This window comes from Oryx dammah, unplaced genomic scaffold, assembly GCF_014754425.2.
Source record: "Oryx dammah isolate SB20612 unplaced genomic scaffold, SCBI_Odam_1.1 HiC_scaffold_13, whole genome shotgun sequence".
In the NCBI taxonomy this organism is placed as follows: Eukaryota; Metazoa; Chordata; class Mammalia; order Artiodactyla; family Bovidae; genus Oryx; species Oryx dammah.
Genome location: NW_024070197.1, coordinates 30,172,724 through 30,190,827, shown reverse-complemented (window position 1 = coordinate 30,190,827; position 18,104 = coordinate 30,172,724). Strand labels below are relative to the sequence as shown.

General features: G+C 58.1%; 2 protein-coding genes across 3 annotated transcripts; both read right to left on the bottom strand.

The window, feature by feature from the left end:
* Positions 1 to 766: 766 nt before the first annotated feature.
* On the bottom strand, positions 767 to 10,754 carry CDH16 (cadherin 16). Of its 2 annotated transcripts, XM_040253425.1 has the most exons (18): positions 10,629 to 10,750; positions 9,611 to 9,668; positions 9,252 to 9,335; positions 8,526 to 8,681; positions 8,318 to 8,456; positions 7,805 to 7,963; positions 6,634 to 6,830; positions 5,933 to 6,055; positions 5,615 to 5,765; positions 5,182 to 5,409; positions 5,024 to 5,100; positions 4,762 to 4,950; positions 4,414 to 4,655; positions 3,716 to 3,849; positions 2,665 to 2,907; positions 2,416 to 2,523; positions 1,972 to 2,088; positions 767 to 1,130 (listed from the first exon to the last, which is right to left on the bottom strand). In XM_040253425.1, the coding sequence occupies exons 2-18, from the start codon at positions 9,653 to 9,655 to the stop codon at positions 1,033 to 1,035; spliced, it is 2,490 nt and encodes an 829-aa protein (XP_040109359.1). In that variant the 5' UTR covers positions 9,656 to 9,668; positions 10,629 to 10,750; the 3' UTR covers positions 767 to 1,032. The 2 variants fall into 2 exon arrangements, with proteins under 2 accessions (XP_040109359.1, XP_040109361.1); XM_040253427.1 differs by lacking the exon at positions 2,416 to 2,523 and having other exon boundaries at positions 10,629 to 10,754.
* A 2,961-nt stretch (positions 10,755 to 13,715) lies between these two features.
* RRAD (RRAD, Ras related glycolysis inhibitor and calcium channel regulator) lies at positions 13,716 to 17,027 on the bottom strand. Its single transcript, XM_040253424.1, has 5 exons — positions 16,904 to 17,027; positions 16,302 to 16,686; positions 15,562 to 15,635; positions 15,231 to 15,435; positions 13,716 to 14,381 (listed from the first exon to the last, which is right to left on the bottom strand). The coding sequence occupies exons 2-5, from the start codon at positions 16,669 to 16,671 to the stop codon at positions 14,104 to 14,106; spliced, it is 927 nt and encodes a 308-aa protein (XP_040109358.1). The 5' UTR covers positions 16,672 to 16,686; positions 16,904 to 17,027; the 3' UTR covers positions 13,716 to 14,103.
* Positions 17,028 to 18,104: the final 1,077 nt, after the last annotated feature.

Below are 18,104 nucleotides of genomic sequence, written 5' to 3'. Positions count from 1 at the left end.
ATCAGCTCAGGGTGCCTGGGACAACAAGTCCCATCCCAGAGACCGTTGGGATGAAGGCATGGGGGATCAGTATGTGTCTGGGGTCAGTCAAAGTGTCAGGGACGAGAGGTCAGCCTGGAGATGGGGTCAGGGCTTAGCACCAGGCCATGGCTTAATCTCAGGCCAGGGGAAAGGGTTCTCACCTGGGGCAGGGGCAAGGTGAGCCACAAGGGTTCCTATTTCACCCCAGTGGTGTCCATCTGAGTAATTCTCTGATTTTTTGCAGACTCCTCATCAGCCTGAGTATAAAACTCAAAGGTGCCTTGGGGCCAAGGGCAGAGAGACCCATCCCCAGCCTCACCTCTCCTTTCCAGCAGCATGGGGCCCTCACCATTCCTACCCAGACCCCTGCTGAGCCTTTGGGACTTCTGCCCACCCCTGCATGCAGGTGATTCGCATGTAGGGACGCGAGTGTCCTCATACATGAGTACAGGACATGGGCTCACAAGTTGCCTTCCAAGAGCACCTGTGAGTCCATGTCACTCTCAAGGACACCCTCCTCAACCATTGCCTGGACAGTTAACCCATCCAGAGTCTGCAGCCAGTGGTCTCCGAATGCCCAGAGAAATGACCCATTGGTCTCCAGCCTCAAGATCTCATGTCTTTCCCCACAGGGGACTCCAGGCTCATTCCTCAAGCCTTGAGACCCTTTCTGTGCAGCAGGAGATGGGGAAGGGATGAAGGGGCAGGTGGACTTGGATGACGCACACGCAAATGGGTGCTTGGACATGGACACATGGTCCCTGAGAACCCAAGGCCGGTTCTCTGAGGCTTTATTATTGGACAGACATGAGCCATCTGAAGTGGTTCCACGGGCACTTGAGTCAGTGTGCAGGCCCCACAGACATGTCCGGTGATGTTTCCTCCCTCCTAAGGCAAGTGAAGGGGCTTCTTGCCTTGTCTCAGCCTCATGGATCTGGAGTGCTGGGCCGTCTCCCAGTGGATTCCGATGCAGCCAGATGCCAAGTTCCCAGCAGGGGCTGCCTGGACCTTTTAAACTGCCACCTTCAGGGGCACACTGTCTACTGGCTGATCCAGGTCCTTCTTCCTCGCCAGGGTCAAGTGAGTGAAGATGAGGATGAGGAAGATGCCTGAGGAGCCAGACAGGGATAGATCACCCCTCAGAAAGGGCAGTAGGACCTGTCTATCCCTAGGGTCTCCTTGCTATTGGAATTGATTTAATGAGGAAGCAGTTTCCTAAATAGCATCTCTGAAGCTGAACTGGATATGACTCTGTAATTCTGGTGCCTGAAGGAGCATGACTGGCTCATCCGGCCCTCACCAGGCACCCATCCCCTTGAGGCTGCCCCGGAACGCCCCAGCCTCCAAGGTCCCCTTCTCTGGGGAACAGAGAAGGGGTCGTTTGGGAGCCAGTGAGTTGTCCCCATAGCCTCTGAGAGGAAGGCACATTGTAGCAATGTCCTAACACCAGTAAAGAAAACCAGCCAGGAAAAAAAGTATATTTAGGGCACTAAAGAAACAAAGGGGATGGAAAGGGAGGCTTGAACTGAAGGAATTAGGCTGGAAAGAGTGAGCTCTGCCACACGCTGGCTGTGTAAACTCCAAGTTACTTAACCTCTCTCAGCATCAGTGACCTCACCTTGAAAAGCGGGGAAATGCCAGCATCGCAAGGTTGTGGGAGGATTCAACTCAATAAACCTGTGCTTGGCTGATACACAGTTAAGGTGTAACAGTGTAACAGTAAATGCTGTTATCGGTGAGAATGGGGTGCACAGAGTCAGACACACTGAAGTGACTTAGCAGCAGCAGCAGCAGCATGGTATGAGGAGGCAAGAGCATAATGATTACGAGAGTTGGGGGTGTTTCTTCTCAGCCCTGGGGGGCACCATGGGAACAGGGGCACTGTTTATCTGGAGGCTGTGGCTCTGACTACCATTGCCCTCCCCCACGCAGGAGCCCAGCCTCCGTTACCTATTGCTATCAGGGTGCCCACGAGAATGCCCACCGCCGACAGCTTCGTGGGCATGCCCTTCATGCGGCCCGCCTTGCGCATGCACTGCCCCTCCACGTTGCAACGACACACGATCACTGAGGACAGGCAGAGGAGGAAGGTCAGGGCAGTGGGGGAGGGCTCCCAGCTTCTCAGCGCCTTTAGCCCAGCCCAGCTGGCTAGTATGTGTGCTTCTGTGCCTGTGTATGTGTTCATGGGTGTGGGGGTGGGATGCAAGCTCCTTTGTGCATATGCCTGCGTGCACTGGGCTCCGCGTGCCCAGCCACACATGTGCAGGTGTGCACAGGTGGTATGCTGTCCACATGAGCCTGCAGACATGTTGCCCAGTCCCTCCCCCTTGGTCCCAGTGGCTCCCTCAGAAACTGCATGCCCCTGACCTTGGCCGCACCCCAGCCCGGCCTCACCTCGGACCTGGATATGCCATATCTGGTTATTGTGGCTGACAGCTATGGGGACTACGTGTTCGCGAGGCTCCACCCAATGCAGACCCAAGGTGAGGTAGGCATGGGACCCTGTTGGGACCATAAGCAGCGATCAGAGTCACCAGGCTGCTCCCCGCAGGCCCGGCCCCACCCTCACGGGGAGAGGTGTATCGCTTCCGAAAGCCCCGCCCCCGCCTTGGCCACCGCCTCCCCGCTCTCCGCGGCACTCACCATTGAGAGCCCGGAGACGCCAGTCCCGCTGCACCGTGGGGTTGGGACCAAGCGCAAAGCCGAAGGGACCATGTCCACCAGCCCGATCAGGGTCCTCCCTGGGGCCACTGACAACCACGCCATGGTCCTGGCGGGGTGTGCATAGGTGTCGGGAGGGCACGGGAGCCAGCGTCGGGGTTGGGGCAGGAAGGGCCTTCAGGAAGTGGATCACAAGGGTCGCAGAGGTGCTCAGCGTTGGTTCATCTGCAGAGGAGGCAGTACTGGGGTGGCTCGGCCCCTTGTGGGGCGGTGGGGTGAATTCAGGGTCCCTGGGCTGGTCCCCTTCCCCACAGTCCATCTTCTCACTCCGCTGAGCCCCTTTTGTGCCCCTCCTTCCCCTCCCCCTCCACCTCTCCATCCCAGCATCTCCACGCTAGTCTCTTCCTCACAATGCCCTTCACCCCCTTCACCATGCAAACACCTGCCAGGCCTTTCTGTGCCTTTTTGGATGGAAAGCTTGCCTCACCCCCCACCCCCACCCCCGGCCCCTGGAGCCAGGGCCCAACAATGCAGAAATGCCCTGACTGTACATGAGCTCACCCCTGCTGGTCTGTCTTGCATCACAGGACAGCCCAGCTCAGAGCTGAAACCTGACATCCAGCCCCAGGCCAGCTCTTCATCCCGTCAACATGGTGTTTGGAGTCCTCCCCTCCTGACCTCATCCAAGCTCACCTCCTGGCATGCCTCCCGGGGAGAGCCCCTGGGCTCTCCCGCCCAGCCCCAAACCCTCTGCTCCCAGTTTGTGTCTAAGGCTGACACCCTAAGAGGCACCCCCCCAACCACCCCAGGGCTGAGGTTGGGGGATTACAAGTGTCTGGCGAGGATGATGGTGGCGGGGCAGAGGCCAGGCATTCTCAGAGAAGGACACTGTACCCAGCCCCCTGTCCCTCCCTCCTGCCTGGGGGCAGAGTAGATGCCAGCAAGGGGCCTGGGGAGGAGGCTTGGTCCTGCCCATCTGTCTGTCTGAGGCTCTCTCACCCTCGCAGGGGTCCCCACCATAGGCTGGCCATACCTGCATCCTGGGCCTCTATGAGCACGGTGTACATGTCCCCAGGCTGGGCGCCCTGCAGGGGCCGGGCTGTGTGCACCTCCCCAGAGATCTCCTTGATGCAGAGCCAGCCCTCGGAGTCATTGACCAGGGAGAACCTGAGGCCCAAAGAAAATGGGCAGGGAGGCAGTGACGGCATATGGGGTCTTGCCCAGAGAACTCCAGGGCCATGTGACCTGCCTGAGTCCCACATTCCCTCTGTGACTTGAAGGCAGCAGCAGCATCATGATCTGTCTCCCGCTTAAGGGACTTGTTGGGGTGGGGCAGGGCTTAAACCACAGACACTGAGGCTGAGAGAGGGACCACACTAGAGCCTGTGGGGCTCTAGACTTAATTCCACTGTTTCCAGTTCAGCCCACAAAGGGCCAAGAATGGAGCTAGAGGCCTGGGAATAGCACCCAGTGCTGCAGTCTGGGTGGGTGGCAGGAAGAAGGCCGGGTATACAGGATGGAATGAGGAGGCATCATCTGAGGTCTCAAGGGCTCCCAGCACCCCTTCTCCCTGCTACCCTGGTGCCCCCAAGAGTCACAACCTGCATATTGGCCAGTGGTTTGAGGAACTTTCCAGGTTGTAAATAACGTGAGTTCCCTCTGAGGTCTGGGGGTCATCCCCAAGGAACAGAGGAGGTCCAGTCTAGGTAGGGGGCTGGGCTCCTGGCTTACCTGAGGGGACTGCTCAGGGGGTCTGATGGCTGGACGGTCAGCAGGAGGGAGCCGGCAGGGGTGCTAATGGGCACGCTGGCCTCATAGCTCTCCTGGTCCAGCTGAGGAGGCGGCACCACCCTTTCCACCAGCACAGTCACAGTGGCTGTGGCTCCTGGGCCTGGGCCCGGCCCCACCAGCTCTTCCACGTTCCGCACCACCACCACCAACTTGTGGCTCGGAACTGCCTCATAGCTGAGGTTCTGGAACCAGAGGGACCTGGGTCACTGTGTGGGCCAAGGCATGGCGCCCTCATGCATGAATGCGTGCGTGTATGTGTGCACCCCTTCTCCACCCCTAGCCCCTTACCTTGAGGAGTCGCAGCTGGACATGACCAGAGTCTGGCTCCCAGTCCAGGCTGAAGGTCCCCTCTTCATCCCCTGCCTCGATGGCAAAGTCCATGAGGCGGAAGGCAGGCTCGAGGTCAGCATCAGTGGCCGTGAGTGTGGTCACCAGAGTCCCAGGCTCTGCATCCTCAGGGAGACTTACGGGCTCAATCTGGAGAGATGGCGAGAGGCCGTGAGCCCACCATTACTGCCTTCTGAAGGGGTCCTTTCCTGTGCCCGCTTACCTGGGAAGTGGTGAACTCAGGGGCATGGTCATTGATGTCTGTAATGGTGACTGGTATTTCACAGGTGCTGCTGAGGCCTGAGACAGAGGAGGGCATGTTGGGAGGCCAGGGTGGGAGCTGAGGGGTCAGGGAACCCCTGTCACTACTGGGGCACTTACCACCATCTGTTCCTCCTAGGTCCATGGCCAGCACCTGAAGCAGGATGTTCTGACCAGCTTGGAGCTGGGCAGTCCCCAGGGTCACACTCCCCGAGGTGGAGTCCAGCTCGAAGGCTCTCAGTTCTGCTGGCTCCTCAGGCTCAGGGCTCAGTAGCTGATACACAACATGGGAATTGGGGGAACTGGGGGCATCGGCGTCCTCTGCCGAAATCTTAGCCACCTTGGTGCCTGTGAAGATGACACCCACCTGGGTGGGACCACAGCCAAGCCTGGAGGCCTTACCCCCCACTCTTCCTTGTGTATGTGTGTGTGTTGGGTCGGACGTTGATATAGGGGCCTGGGGCTGGCTGGCCCCCTAGCACAGGAGAGTCACGTGGCTTAGTTCACAGGGACTTTACCACTACCCAACCCCCTAACAGGGCCCATAGCCCACCTGGGGGGCTGAGCTCCGGGATGCTGACTGTGGGGCCTCTTGGGGGGCAGACAGGTGCATTGTCATTCTCATCCGTCACCACCACCTGCAGCTCCAGTGGTTCCGAGTAGTCCTCGCTGTGGGTGTTCTGAGCCCGCGCCTGGAGCAGGTACTGTAGTGGGCAGCGGGAGGGCTTCGGGTGAAGACCAGGGTCTTCTCTTCTGGCAGACCACTCCAATTCTTCTGCCTCAGTGCCTGTGAAGGATGTGACACCCCCAGAAGCCCCCTGACCAGGGACCAAACACCCCTCAGCCTGTCCTGGCTCCCCTTTCATCTCACCTCAGCCTGGGCTTCTCGGTCCAGCTCCTGGGTCACATAGAGTCTCCCCTCTGTGTCCACGTCAAAGGGTCCCTGGGGCTGGCTCTCCAGGTGATAATGTACATTCCCCCCATTCCAGTGGACCTGGGAGGGGACACAGAATGAGGAGCAGGAATAGCCCATGTCATCCCTTCTGTTCCAACTGTTCACGGTTTAGGGAGCCTGCGCCCCAACTGCCATGTGACTCCAAGCAAGTGACTGTCCTCTCGGGAGTCCAGGTAGGGTCCTTTTGTTCAGAGAGGTTGTTGTAGCAACTCTCTGGTGGCCTTGCCCTGGTTCAAGCCTGGATCCTGCCCAAAGTGTCTGAATGACCAGATTGTTTTATTCTCTGCCCTCTGGGACTGAGCCTGACCCCAGGGCATTCCTCGAGGAGGCCTGAGACATTCCTGGCCTAGGTGACAATCCCCATGGCAGCAAGGAGGTAGCAGCTGTTCTGTGAGGAAGCCTGGGGTGAGGTCAGAGCACAGAGCTCAGGGCCTGGTCTTTTAAACACTCATTGCATCATGGAAGCTGATGGGGACAGAGGAGCGGGGAGCGTAGTTAAAGGCGGAGCAGGAGTCAAGGTCAAGTTGGGCCCCAGATCCAAACCCCAAATCTCCATGAGACTGAGGCCCAGCTGCACCATCCACGGAGTTATTTCACTGTAACAGCTATTTACTCACCTGGGCAATGTGGTGTGGGTATGGGACTTGGAGATTCTCTGCCAGGAGGACAGGATCTAGGGGCACCCAGGTGTTCTCCACTATAGAGACATCTATGGTGGCTGTGGCCTGGTGGCCCGAAGCCTGGTCACCCATGTCCTTGACCTGTACCAACAGCTGGTAGTACCCCTCCAGAGCCTTGTCTAGGCTGGTGCTCCCTAGAAGGGGAAGGCAGTCAGCTGGTCAGGGGGCCAGGGCATCCTTCTCAGCAAGGAACCAAGCAAAGCCAAGTACATGGCAGGTGTTCAGGACACTCTCTTGACCAGGAGATGAGAGGGACCTGTAGTACCATTGTGAGCACCCAGCCTGGACTTGGCAGTCTGCAGAGCCGCTTGCACATCTGTCCACACAATGAAAGGTGGACCTGTGGATGGCCAGGACGAGGGGGCACATGGGTGGATATGGAGATGAGTGAATGACTGGTTGGATACATGGACAGTTGACTAGATGGATGGATGGAGGCTTGGGAGGGTAGCTAGATGGGGATTTGGACCTGTGGATGGATGGTTGGGTAGATGGACTATGTATGTGGTTGGGTGGTAGATGGGTGAATGAGAGAGCTGTATGATTGACTTCTTTTTCTCTTCCCAATTTGTTTCTTTGGTCTGAACTTCCAGGTCCAGGTCTCTCTTGCCATCCGTCCCAAGGTCTCTCAGCAGTGTTCTGGGCCACAACCCCTCAGGTCTCTCCTACCCTTGCCTCTTAGGCCCGGGTTTGTAAATGTAGGGTTGAGGCACTTCCAGTCACGTGCATGCTTAGTTGATCAGTTGTGTCCAACTCTTTGTGACCCCATGGACTGTAGCCCACCAGACTCCTCTGTGGGATTCTCCAGGCAAGAATATTGGAGTGGGTTGCAATTCCCTTCTCCAGGGGATCTTCCCAATCCAGGGATCAAACCTGGTCCTCCTGCACTGCAGGCAGATTCATTACCACTGAAACACCTGCTTCCAGGCACACCATTCCTTAACTCTCCATGCATGGTCCTGGCTCCACACATGATTTTCCCTTGCTACCCTCCCCAGCTGCAATACTCTTTCCTCCTCTTTTATCTCTTGAGCTGCAACCCATCCTACAGCTCAGATGAAACCCAGCTCTTCCCGTTCCTCCCTTTTCACACTGAGCTCAGGCTCACCCTCAGGGCTCAGAGCCAGAGCACCCAGCCGAGGTTCCAGCTGGAACATATCTGAAGCAGGCTGGGCTGGGGCCTGGTTCAGGATGTGGAACCGAAGATCCGAGTTGGCTGTGCCTGGCTCATCCCCATCAGAAGCCTCCAGGAAGAAGAAGGGGACACCTGGGAGTATGGAGAGAGTTTACCATTAGGGGCGAAGGCATGGGGAGAGCCTCCCAGGCTTCGCCTATCTCTCCCTGGTTCTTCCTTCCATACCCATCATCATATCAGGACTCTGAAGGTGTGCCATGACTCTTCACCCCACTGCACAGATGAGTAAACTGAGGCCTAGAGTAGATGGAACTCACCTGTGGACCCTCAGTTGGGTGGGGGGGTGCAGATGAGACAGAAATGGGAGGGGAGCGGTTTGGACCCTGTTGCCCTGTCCCTATGCCATCTCTCTGGCCATCTGTTTCCTCTGTTCTCCCATCCGTGCCCACCTGACCTTGCTGTGAGCTCACTGCTTTGGGCACTCACCTGGCCTAGTACCCCGGCTCAGCTGAACTTTGTAGGTGGCCTGGGAGAAGTGGGGCACCTGGTCATTCTCATCCTTCACGCGCACACGCACAGGCTGCGGGCCCCACAGGACATGTCTGTCCTCGGTCTCCAGGGTGACCTGACAAGAAGGAGTGGTCAGAGCCCCGCCCTCCCCAGGCGACTTCCCCCTCCCCCGGCCCAGCCATACCTGTAGCTGGTACTCTGCCTGTTCCTCCCGGTCCAGGGCCCTGGTCGCCAGCAGGAAGCCAGATTCTGGGTCCACAGCAAAGAGGCCCTCCCCTGCCACTCCTGCATCTCCTGACAGCACAACCTGGCCCTCAGTCTCCTCACGGGGCAACGGCAGCTGGTGGGGGAAGAACAGAGGTGAAGGGAGCCGGGGGCGAGTCTGGGGGATGCCCCTTCCACCCAATAGCCCTGTTTTTTAATATGGGGAAACTGAGGCTCAGAGAGGGCTTGTGCTTGCCCAAGGTCACAAAGCCATTAAGGAACAGGATGGACATTCAAAGCCAAAGCTCTTCCCCCCTGTGTTGGGTGCTCCCTTATACTCTCTGCCTTACTTTCTGAAACTTGAAACCCCTCCTCCATCACTTCATCTTTTAATTAACTAATTAATTTTTATGTTTTAAAATTTGGGGGCCATGCTCTGCAGCCTCTGGGATTTTTAGCTCCTTGATCAGGGATTGAACCTGGGGCCCCGGCAGTGACAGCATTGAGTCCTAACTACTGGACTGCCAGAGAAGTCCCCCTCCTTCCATTTAAAGCTCTACTTTCTTCTGAGATGAAGATCTTACTAGCCATTCACACTATACCACATATTCTCTAGAAAGACAGAGCAATGAAGAGAAAGGGAGGCTGGAGGTAGGGGAAGCAGGACCTGGGGAGGGCAGCCTACCCAGTCAGCTCTCAGACTCACCTTCGTCAAGTACAAAGGGAAATTTCCACCATAGTTTTCTGGGACTTCGACATACAGCTCTGCAGGCTGGGCTCTAGGGAGAGCCTGTGGAGGGATTCTCAACAAGTCACCAAGCTGTACCTTCCTCCCATGGGTGCTACGACCCGACAGAGAAGGGGAATTTCTATCCCTTCCCTAGGCCTGGTCATACTTTATCCCTCCGCCCCCTGGCCTTTGACCTCCTAACCCCATGACAGGCCTAGAGCCACATCCCCCAGACACTGCCATCCATGGTCAGTGCAACTGGTCCAGATGGAGTAGGAGGTGAAGGTGCAACCCCCAAGGCCAGGATCTAAGGGCAAGGAGAGGGCCTGACTCACCTGGGGGACCAAGAAGCAAAGTAGCCAGAGCCAGGCAGCGACCATGATCAGGATGGGCCTGTAAGGATCCAGCCCCTGTTGGTGGGCAGAGGGTCCCTCCCATAACCCTCCCTCTAGAAAGTGTTCCTCACCCATTCCCACTGAGTCTCAGGCCGCAGCTTCCCCAGGCCCCACGGGGCACAACGGCCCCTCCTCCTTCAGCTGGACTAGGGGGCAGGCAGGCAGGCCTCCTCCTGTGCCCTGTCTTGTGCTGCCCCAGCAGTTCTCAGAGCAGCCCTGCCCCCCACCACTTGGACGCTGCCCACTCCCCTCCCACCCCCTCCCTCCCCGGCCTGAGCCTACTGCATACACATAGCTGGGCTTCACAACAGACTGGCCTCCTCTTCCTCTGCTTTGAGGGGCCTGTGGCTCCCCATCGCCTGCAGCGCAGTGTCTGGCTCCTTGGCCAGGCCCACCAAGAGCCCCAGGCCCAGCTGCGCTGCATCTCTTGGTTCTTGTGACCACAAGGATCTCCACAGGGAGCTTCACCTCCAGACTTCTGTCTCCTTCCCACCATAGCCTCCCCAGTTCGTGGATCCCAAAGTACTCATTTCCCAGCAGTCTCCCTGAATCACCAAAGTTTGAAGCTAGAAAGACCCTGATGACACTGAGGGCCACCTCCTGTGGTCACCTCACATCGTAGGCAAGGCCTGAAGGGCAAGAGCTGACCAAGGTCACAGAGGATTTGACCACGGGAGAATTCTTTGTGAAACAGAGGACTCAGGGCTCAGGGTCTCCAAGACTGTCCTAGCTCCCACTGTTATCCTGCAGACATGGAGCCCTCACAGGGCAGGACCCCTGCCCTCACCTCAGTGTTTTCCAGCTCTCAGCACGGCGCTGGGCACGCAGAGCGCGGACAGCCACACCGATCACTCCCGGGAAGTCTTCCCTGGACGACAAGGCGGGTTTCTCCCTCCCCTGCCACCAACCCCCACCTCAGCCCTGACACCAACCCAGGTCCCAGGTCCCAGGCCCTCACCCGCCAATGCCCGAGGCTGGCTTCCCTTGGTCCAGCTGCCAGGTGAGAGGAGTCTTTCTACAGGAGTGCTGGCCAGGCTGAACTGGGTAGAACAGGGCAGGGCGGACACTTGAGCAGGTAGGCGGGCCAGCCACGCTTGCTCAGGAGTGGAAAACACCCCTGGGCCCACAGCAGCAGGCCTGACCCTGCCCAGCCCCTCAAGTTACTCATTGACTTTGAAAAGTTGGAGGCTGCTCGGCATCCATGACCGCCAACCCCAGGAGGTGGGGAGATCTTCGACCTGGCGCTTGTCCCACCCCTACACAGCTCAGTGGATACTTCTCGGCCCCCTGGATTTGGACATGACCCTTTTTCCAGTGGCTCCAGACTTGCTCCCACTTCTCCCCCTTATGCACCAGTGTCTGCAGCTCCACCTTGGTCCACGCTGTTCCTTTTTCCTGGAATGCCCTTCTCACTCCATCTGTCTGCTGATCACCTGCTCAGGCTTCAGCACTCAGCTCAAATAGTCCTTGTTCCCAGGAAAGCTTCCCCTGGGCTCCCAGGTTTGTTCAGGGCTCTCTTGTGGTGATACTTCATTCCTACCCGTGCCCCTATGCCATAGAGATAGCACTATCTCTATCAACACGAGGAGGGCACCAGCTTGTTCCATCAGACTTGGAGGCCCTCCGGGGCAAGACTCAGGGACCCAGTAATTAATGACCTGGTCCTTGCCTGGCCCTGGCAGCTCCCAACTGACTTGTGGAACTAAGATAAGGAGCTGGAGGTGCCATGTGAGGATAGGGGAGTGGTGCATGACCTGAACCAGATATTCGGAGCTCCAGACCACCCACCAGTGTGACCAGTGGGCAGGGGTAGGAGGACAGCAGCGCATGAGAACCCCTGAGGCTCCCTAGGTGCTCACACTAGCCCCTGGACACAGACAGGGCTGGGACAATGAACTGTCTCGTGCCTTTGAGAGGAGAGAGGAGTTTGAGCCAGTTCAGGTGACCTTGAGGGAGTTGCAGGGCTGACGGGACCCTTCCCCCACTGGTGTAGCCTAGAAGAGTCAGGAGAAGCTCCTAGGGCCTCAGTGTGTGGAGTGGTGGGAAGAGGGCGGGAAAGGTCAGGGATCTTGGTCTCCGATCTCTCCTGTGGTTTTCCTGGAGTCCTTCCCATTGCATATCTGGTTAATTTCTCTCAGGCTAGAAGGCTGGATCAGGACCCCTCAGCTGACCCCAACTTTGTCCAGCACAAGCTGAGTTCCTGCCTCCAGGTCACTTGGGCACCCCAGCCCGGAGCAGTGCAGCGTGGGAATGTTGAAAGGTCTCACGTGTATTAAGACCACATGAGAGGGGTCTCCAGCTATGTGCCTGGCACTACTCTAAGCAGATACCGTCATTATTCCACCCATTCCATTCTGAAAAGGGCATCGTGCCCATGTCACACACTGGAGCACAGAGAAGTTGAATGACTTGCCCAGGGTCACATAGTCAATAAGTGACAGAGCTCCGAAGGTCTGGAATCTTCTTCAAGCCTCAGCACCTTCACCTGCTCTGAGGAAACCATGCCCGCCTTTGCTTTGGTGAAGTACACTGAGACTGGGAGTGGGGCTGCAGCTCTGAGCCGCCCTGGGGGGCATGTGGGTTAGTCACGGGGGTCACACACCTGAGGAACGGCCTTCAAACCTCCCCCTCCTATTGAACAACCGCAGTCAGCGTTCTAACCGAGTTCTGAGGGCTCCCAGGAGCCCTGAAAAAATGGACTAATATAGAAATATCTGGATCCTGGCCTGGAACCTTCTCAGAAACCATCCCCAGCCTTGCCCCTGCCTGCCTCTGGGCTTCCAGTCCCCTCTCAGCCACTTCTGCCCGTGGGGCCCCAGGTAAGTGCTTCGTCCCCCATCTGCCACTGTTGAATGGGAATGCTCACTCCTGAAACCATGATGGTAAATCCAAGCAGGCACCTGTGCCCAGAAGGCTCCCCTTCCCAGGTGCGGGCGGTGGGGAGATACACACCTCCAGTTATCAGCAAAGATGCACACGTTTACACAAGAATGCAAGGCCTCTCGTTCCAGGCAAGGAGGGCCCCAGGGACCTGCTCCTACATTAGGCAATGCCGAGCATGGAGTCCTCTGGCGTGGCCACTCCGTGGGGAGAATGGCCCTCCCTGTCCCCCCACCACTTCCTGCCTAGCAAGCCAGCCTCCGCCAGGAGGTGGGGAGCCACACGGAGTCAAGTCCCTCTGAGCATGCCTTCCTTGTACATGCGTGTGTGCTAAGTCACTTCAGTCGTGTTTGACCTTTGTGACCCTGTAAACTGTAGCCCGTCAGGTTCCTCTGTTCATGGGATTCTCCAGGCAAGAATACTGGAGTGGGTTGCCATGCTCTCCTCCAGGGGATCTTCCCCACCCAGGGATCAAACTGGCATCTCCTGTAGCTCCTGCATTTCAGGCAGATTCATTACCACTGAGCCACTCAGGCGGCCCTGTGCCTTCCTCACCCCAGCGTTAACAAACCAGCTGCCTCCTTCTCCAGCCAGGGAGTCTCGGAAGTCTTCCATAGTCACACTACCTTAGCAGCTTTCCAGCCCCTCAGGAGGGAGCAGGGCAGAGACAACCACCCAGGAGCCAGACCCAGGAATCTTGTTTGGACATGACACCCAGGGGCAGAATGTGGTCTCTCGGGCAGCCTCAATTTCCTTTACATACAGTATGTGTTAGTCGCTCAGTAATGTCCAAATCTTTGCAACCCCATGGACTGTAGCCCACCAGGCTCCTCTGTCCATGGGATTCTCCAGGCAAGGATACTGGTGCGGATTTGCAGTGATTGAACCCTTGATCAGCTGGGCAATGCCAGGCCCCAGTACAGAAGAATCTGAATAACAGGTTGGGTGAGATTCATGTCTCTTCCTGATGCTTGGGCCCCCACCCCCCACCCTGTTACCCCTGCAACCAGACCACAATCCACACCTGCCCCTTGGACACAGCTGGGCACAAACAGAATAGTTAAGGCCACAGACTGAGGTGGGGCAGTGAGCCCCCTTCCTGAACTTAAGGAAACTTTCCTGTTCCTACAGTCCCCAGAATCAAAGGAAACACAGAGTCACCAGCCCTGGCCTATCGGGAAATAGTCTTTATTACAAAAATCTGCATGTAAACAAATAGCCACTGCACTGAACAGCCTCCCTCCAGGGCATGCATACCAGGGTGCAGGGAAAGGCAGAGTCCTCTCCCCACTCACAGGCTTGTCCCCAAGGGCTGGCTGGGGTCAGCCTGCTGCTTGGGATGCACACGGGCCGGCACAGGCATCTCGGTGGGCCCAGCCCTTGAGGGCCACTGGGAGCCACCTCCCTGGGCAGCACTGTCTGTTTGTCTGTCCATGACTGTGAGGTGGGGGACACCCAGAGTCTGAGCCAGCTCTGAGGCACCTTGGGCGGTTGGCTGGGCCAGCCCACCAATCAGCCCATCCGTCTGCACAATACAGCGAGTGCCCCAGGGTCTAGAGCACAGACAGGTCATGGCAGGACTTGGACTTGGCACGCATGGCCATCTTGCGGCTGTTTCGAGCGACGATGCGGCCCAGGAAGCGCTTCGCCTTCTTGCCCAGGCTCTCTCGCCGCCGGGTACCTGCTTGCCGACGCGCGTTGGCCTCTTTGCTGTCCCTGCGCAGGCGTATCTGACGCACGACACCCTCGAACAGCGCCTGGACGTTGTGGTGCAGCGCAGCCGACGTCTCGATGAACTTGCAGTCAAAGACAACCGCGCAGGCCCGGCCCTCTGGTATGTGTGGCAGGGGTGGAGGGTGGGGGACAGGCACACATCAGTAAGCAAAAGGTGAGTGGGTGAGAAGCCCACTCCAACCCTGGCCACCCCTTGGCAGCTATCTGTGGGGAAGGGGAAGGGAGTCCTGGATCCTCCCCAGGAACACAATGAACCCTGGCTCGTGTACGGAGGGGCCCAGGCATCACTGGGTCACCCAGCTGCAGAGCTTGCCCATGTTTAAGGAGCTCACAGAAGCCCACAAAAGGAGACTCATTTATCGAAATAATTTGAAGTTTGATATTTAAATGGTAGTGCTGTAGTAGTCAACGCAGAAAAACGACAACTTTGTTGGACAGCACGGTGTTTTATGGCTTGCCGTTATATCATGATGAATGATGGGTGGAATGGGGGGAGGACATCATCAAGTCACTGCTGGTTCTTCTGTGGGGTTCAGGTCTGGGGGTCACAGAGGATGCTGAGCCCAATGTGGGGGGAGGGGTTCTCCCCAGGGGCAAGACTATGCAGAGACTGGACTGGACCTGGAATCCAGGCTCTGGCCTCCTGGCCTGAGTCCCTGAACTCTCCTCACCCCTCATCAGCCAGGCCAGGGACAAAGAGGACAAAAAAGGAGGGCTCTGAGATGGTCTAGCAGCTTTTATCTCCTCTAGTGCGTCTGGTCCCTTCCCCAGCACTCAGGACTTGGGAGACCTGTGGGAGGGCAGAAGCTCTCCCCCATCTCCCTGAGTTTTCTTCCTAGACATTTTTAGCCACTGATGATCCCCAGGGACTCGAGCTGAGTCAAGACTGAGTGGACCACAGTGCAGCCAGGATCTCCCTCCCTTTCCGACCCAGCTCCCTGCTCACCGTCCAAGGAGACCTCGCGAGAGCGCACCAGGTCGCTCTTGTTGCCCACTAGGATGATGGGCACGTCGTCGGTCTGCCGCGCCCGCCGCAGCTGGACCCGCAGCTCTGAGGCCTTCTCGAAGCTTCCCTTGTCAGTCACTGAGTACACAATGACATATGCATCTCCCATGGCCAGGCAGTGGCCGGGTAGCCAGCGACCCCCATCCTAGGGGACACAGACACACATTTACCCAATAGTCCTCACGCCCCAGCTACAGCGCTGTCATTCCCAGCAGGTCCCTACCCCCAGCTCACCCCCTCACCCAGCCCTGGGTCTCAGCCTGCATCCTACCTGCTCCCAAATGTCATAGACCATGAGTGACGCCTCTTCTCCGTCCACCATGATGGAGCGGTCATATGTGTGCCCTGGGCAGGAGACCAGCAGTCAGGTTAGTTGTTGGCTGCCACAACCCGCTCCCCACCAATGCATCAGGTGTCCTATTCTGGCCACACCCTTCAACTCCTCCCCAAAGCCCCCCAACCTTCTCCTCCACTGATAGATGCTATATAGTAACAGAAATGACAGGGCTGAGAAATGGGGGAGCGGGGAAAGGGCATGATGTGCCAGGCCCCCACCTAGCTACCCCTTCCCCAAGCTAGCAATGTCCTGGGTGGCCATTCCTGGGCTCCCTGCCCTTCTGTTCCCTGAGACCCAGGATAGTTTTGATCACAGTGGCCCGAGTTAGAAAAGACAGCCCCTGGGGACCTTGGTTACCTAGGACTCCTCTCCTAGACTCTCCTGGTTGTGTTCTCCCCGGTCTTGGCAGGGAGGGCTATCCTGTCCTCACACTACAGAACAATTAAACATATGCCCTGGGTCTTCTACTGCAAGCACTTCTTTCCCTACTAAAGGCTAGGGTACCTTCCCCCTTAGTTTCCCCATCTGTGAAAGGGGGAGGCAGACGCGATTCTCAAAGCACCTTCAGAATTCCGTTGGTACTTGCTGCTTTTAATCCTGATCCCCAGTCCTGCAGCCCCCAGTTCTAATCCTGTGTTCGCCCCTCCCTCGAACAGTCCCTCCCAGTCCCTCACCTGCGGCTTCCGCTTCAGGCCCGTCCTCTACACCTCCGAAGATGCGCGCCAGAGCGCTCTTGCCCACGCCAGGCGCCCCCAGCAGCAGCACCTTGTAAACGCTCTCGTCTGAATCGCTTCCTCCCGAGCTGAGCGAGTCGGAGGAGCCCTCGGGCCAGTCCAGCCTCGGACCCTGGGCCCCTGTCCCGGCTTCGGCCGTTGTCAGAGCGCCCGGAGACAGCGCCGCCTGCAGGTCGCGCTCGTCCACCGGCATGCTCCGGCGGTGCAGCGGGAGTGCGGGGCCCCAAGGTGTGCTGCCCCGACGGCGATCGCGTTCCCGGCCCCCGCCGCGGTTCCCGTTGGCTCCGCTGCCGCCGCCGTTCAGAGTCATCCCGTCGGACGCCGTCTGGGGAACGGGAATCCGGATGGCCGCGTAAGCCGCGGTGGACATGGAGTAGGAGGCTGGACCCGGGACACGCCTGCCTGACCACGGGTCAGGAAAGATGCTCGGGGTATAGGACCTGCCGCGGAAGGTCTCTGCGCCCTGACAAGTGACCCACCCTCTTGGCTCGTCCATCCCAGACAGTGAGACCACCCCCACCCCGCTCTGCCAGGACACTCACCCACTCAGACACGGTGAGGACTAGGTAGGTACCAGGCTCGGATACAGTCCACCCGTAGACCCAGGCGCGAACACTCGACCAGTCGCAGCCGCCGCCTTCTCAGTCCGTACTGGGCTCAGGCGCCAGAGTCGCCTATTTAAGCCTCTGCCCGCCCCCGCCCCCACCCCTACCCCCACCCCCGCGCTCGCCCCCGTCTGCGCGATGCGGGGGCTGACGTGTCCGTCTCCCTCCCCCGAGGGGAATCCCCCACCCTCCTCCTAGGACTTCACACCCACCCAGCCCTCGCCTCACTCTCTAGGGCGGGGCTGGGGCAGACCCCCCGCAGACAAAAGCCCAGTCTGAGTTTGTGTGTGTGTGTGTGTGTGTGTGTGTGTGTGAGAGAGAGAGAGAGAGAGAGAGAGAGAATTGGGGGTGGGTGGAGGGCAGGTAAAGAAGAAGAAGGAGAGGGCGTATGTGAATGGTACGAGGAGGAGGGGGACAGAGGTGGAGAGTGCCATCACGGGCTGGGGGGCGGGCAAGGCGGGAAGAAGCCCCATCAGCCCAGTGGGCCAAGTCCCCACTAGGGAAGACTTAGGTCTGGCCCTTTAAAAGTGATTTCTCCCTTCCCTCTCTCCCAGTCCTGGCCTGTTGCCCAAGCAAGCAGACCAGTTACAGGTCCACAGACTTCACCCTTCACTGCCCATGACACCCATTTATTTGGGGGCCCTAAATCCAAGCTTCTAACCTCAACCCCAGGTCCTGCCCACTCTCATCCCTGCCCTTGGGAGTTGACGATTCTACCTGATGAGCCTGCCCTTCGAGATGAGGGTTAGTGACACCTGAGCCCCAAGGGGCCCCGTAGAGGCCTGTGGGGAAGAGGTGGGGAAGGGAGGCCCGCTGGCAGTGTGGGGCAGGTAGAGGTCCAAGCTTGAACCTTGCAGAGGGAATGTGGGCCCAGAGAAGGAGAAGGATGGGCTCAGCACCACCTCCCTCTCAGCACCCTCCAGGCAGCTGCCAGCAACTCTGCTAAAAATACCTGCTCATTGGGCTCCTGGCCTGGAGGTTGCCCAAAGTTAGGGAAATCCTGGCAGGCAGGTGTCAGAGACCAGCAGGAGCGGATAGGGGTGGGACTAGACCGGATCAGGTTTGGTTCCAGTCACTCTGAGTCTTCAATGTCTCCTTCCTTCCCTTTAGTCTCAGACTGGGCCTATAATTCAAGGCA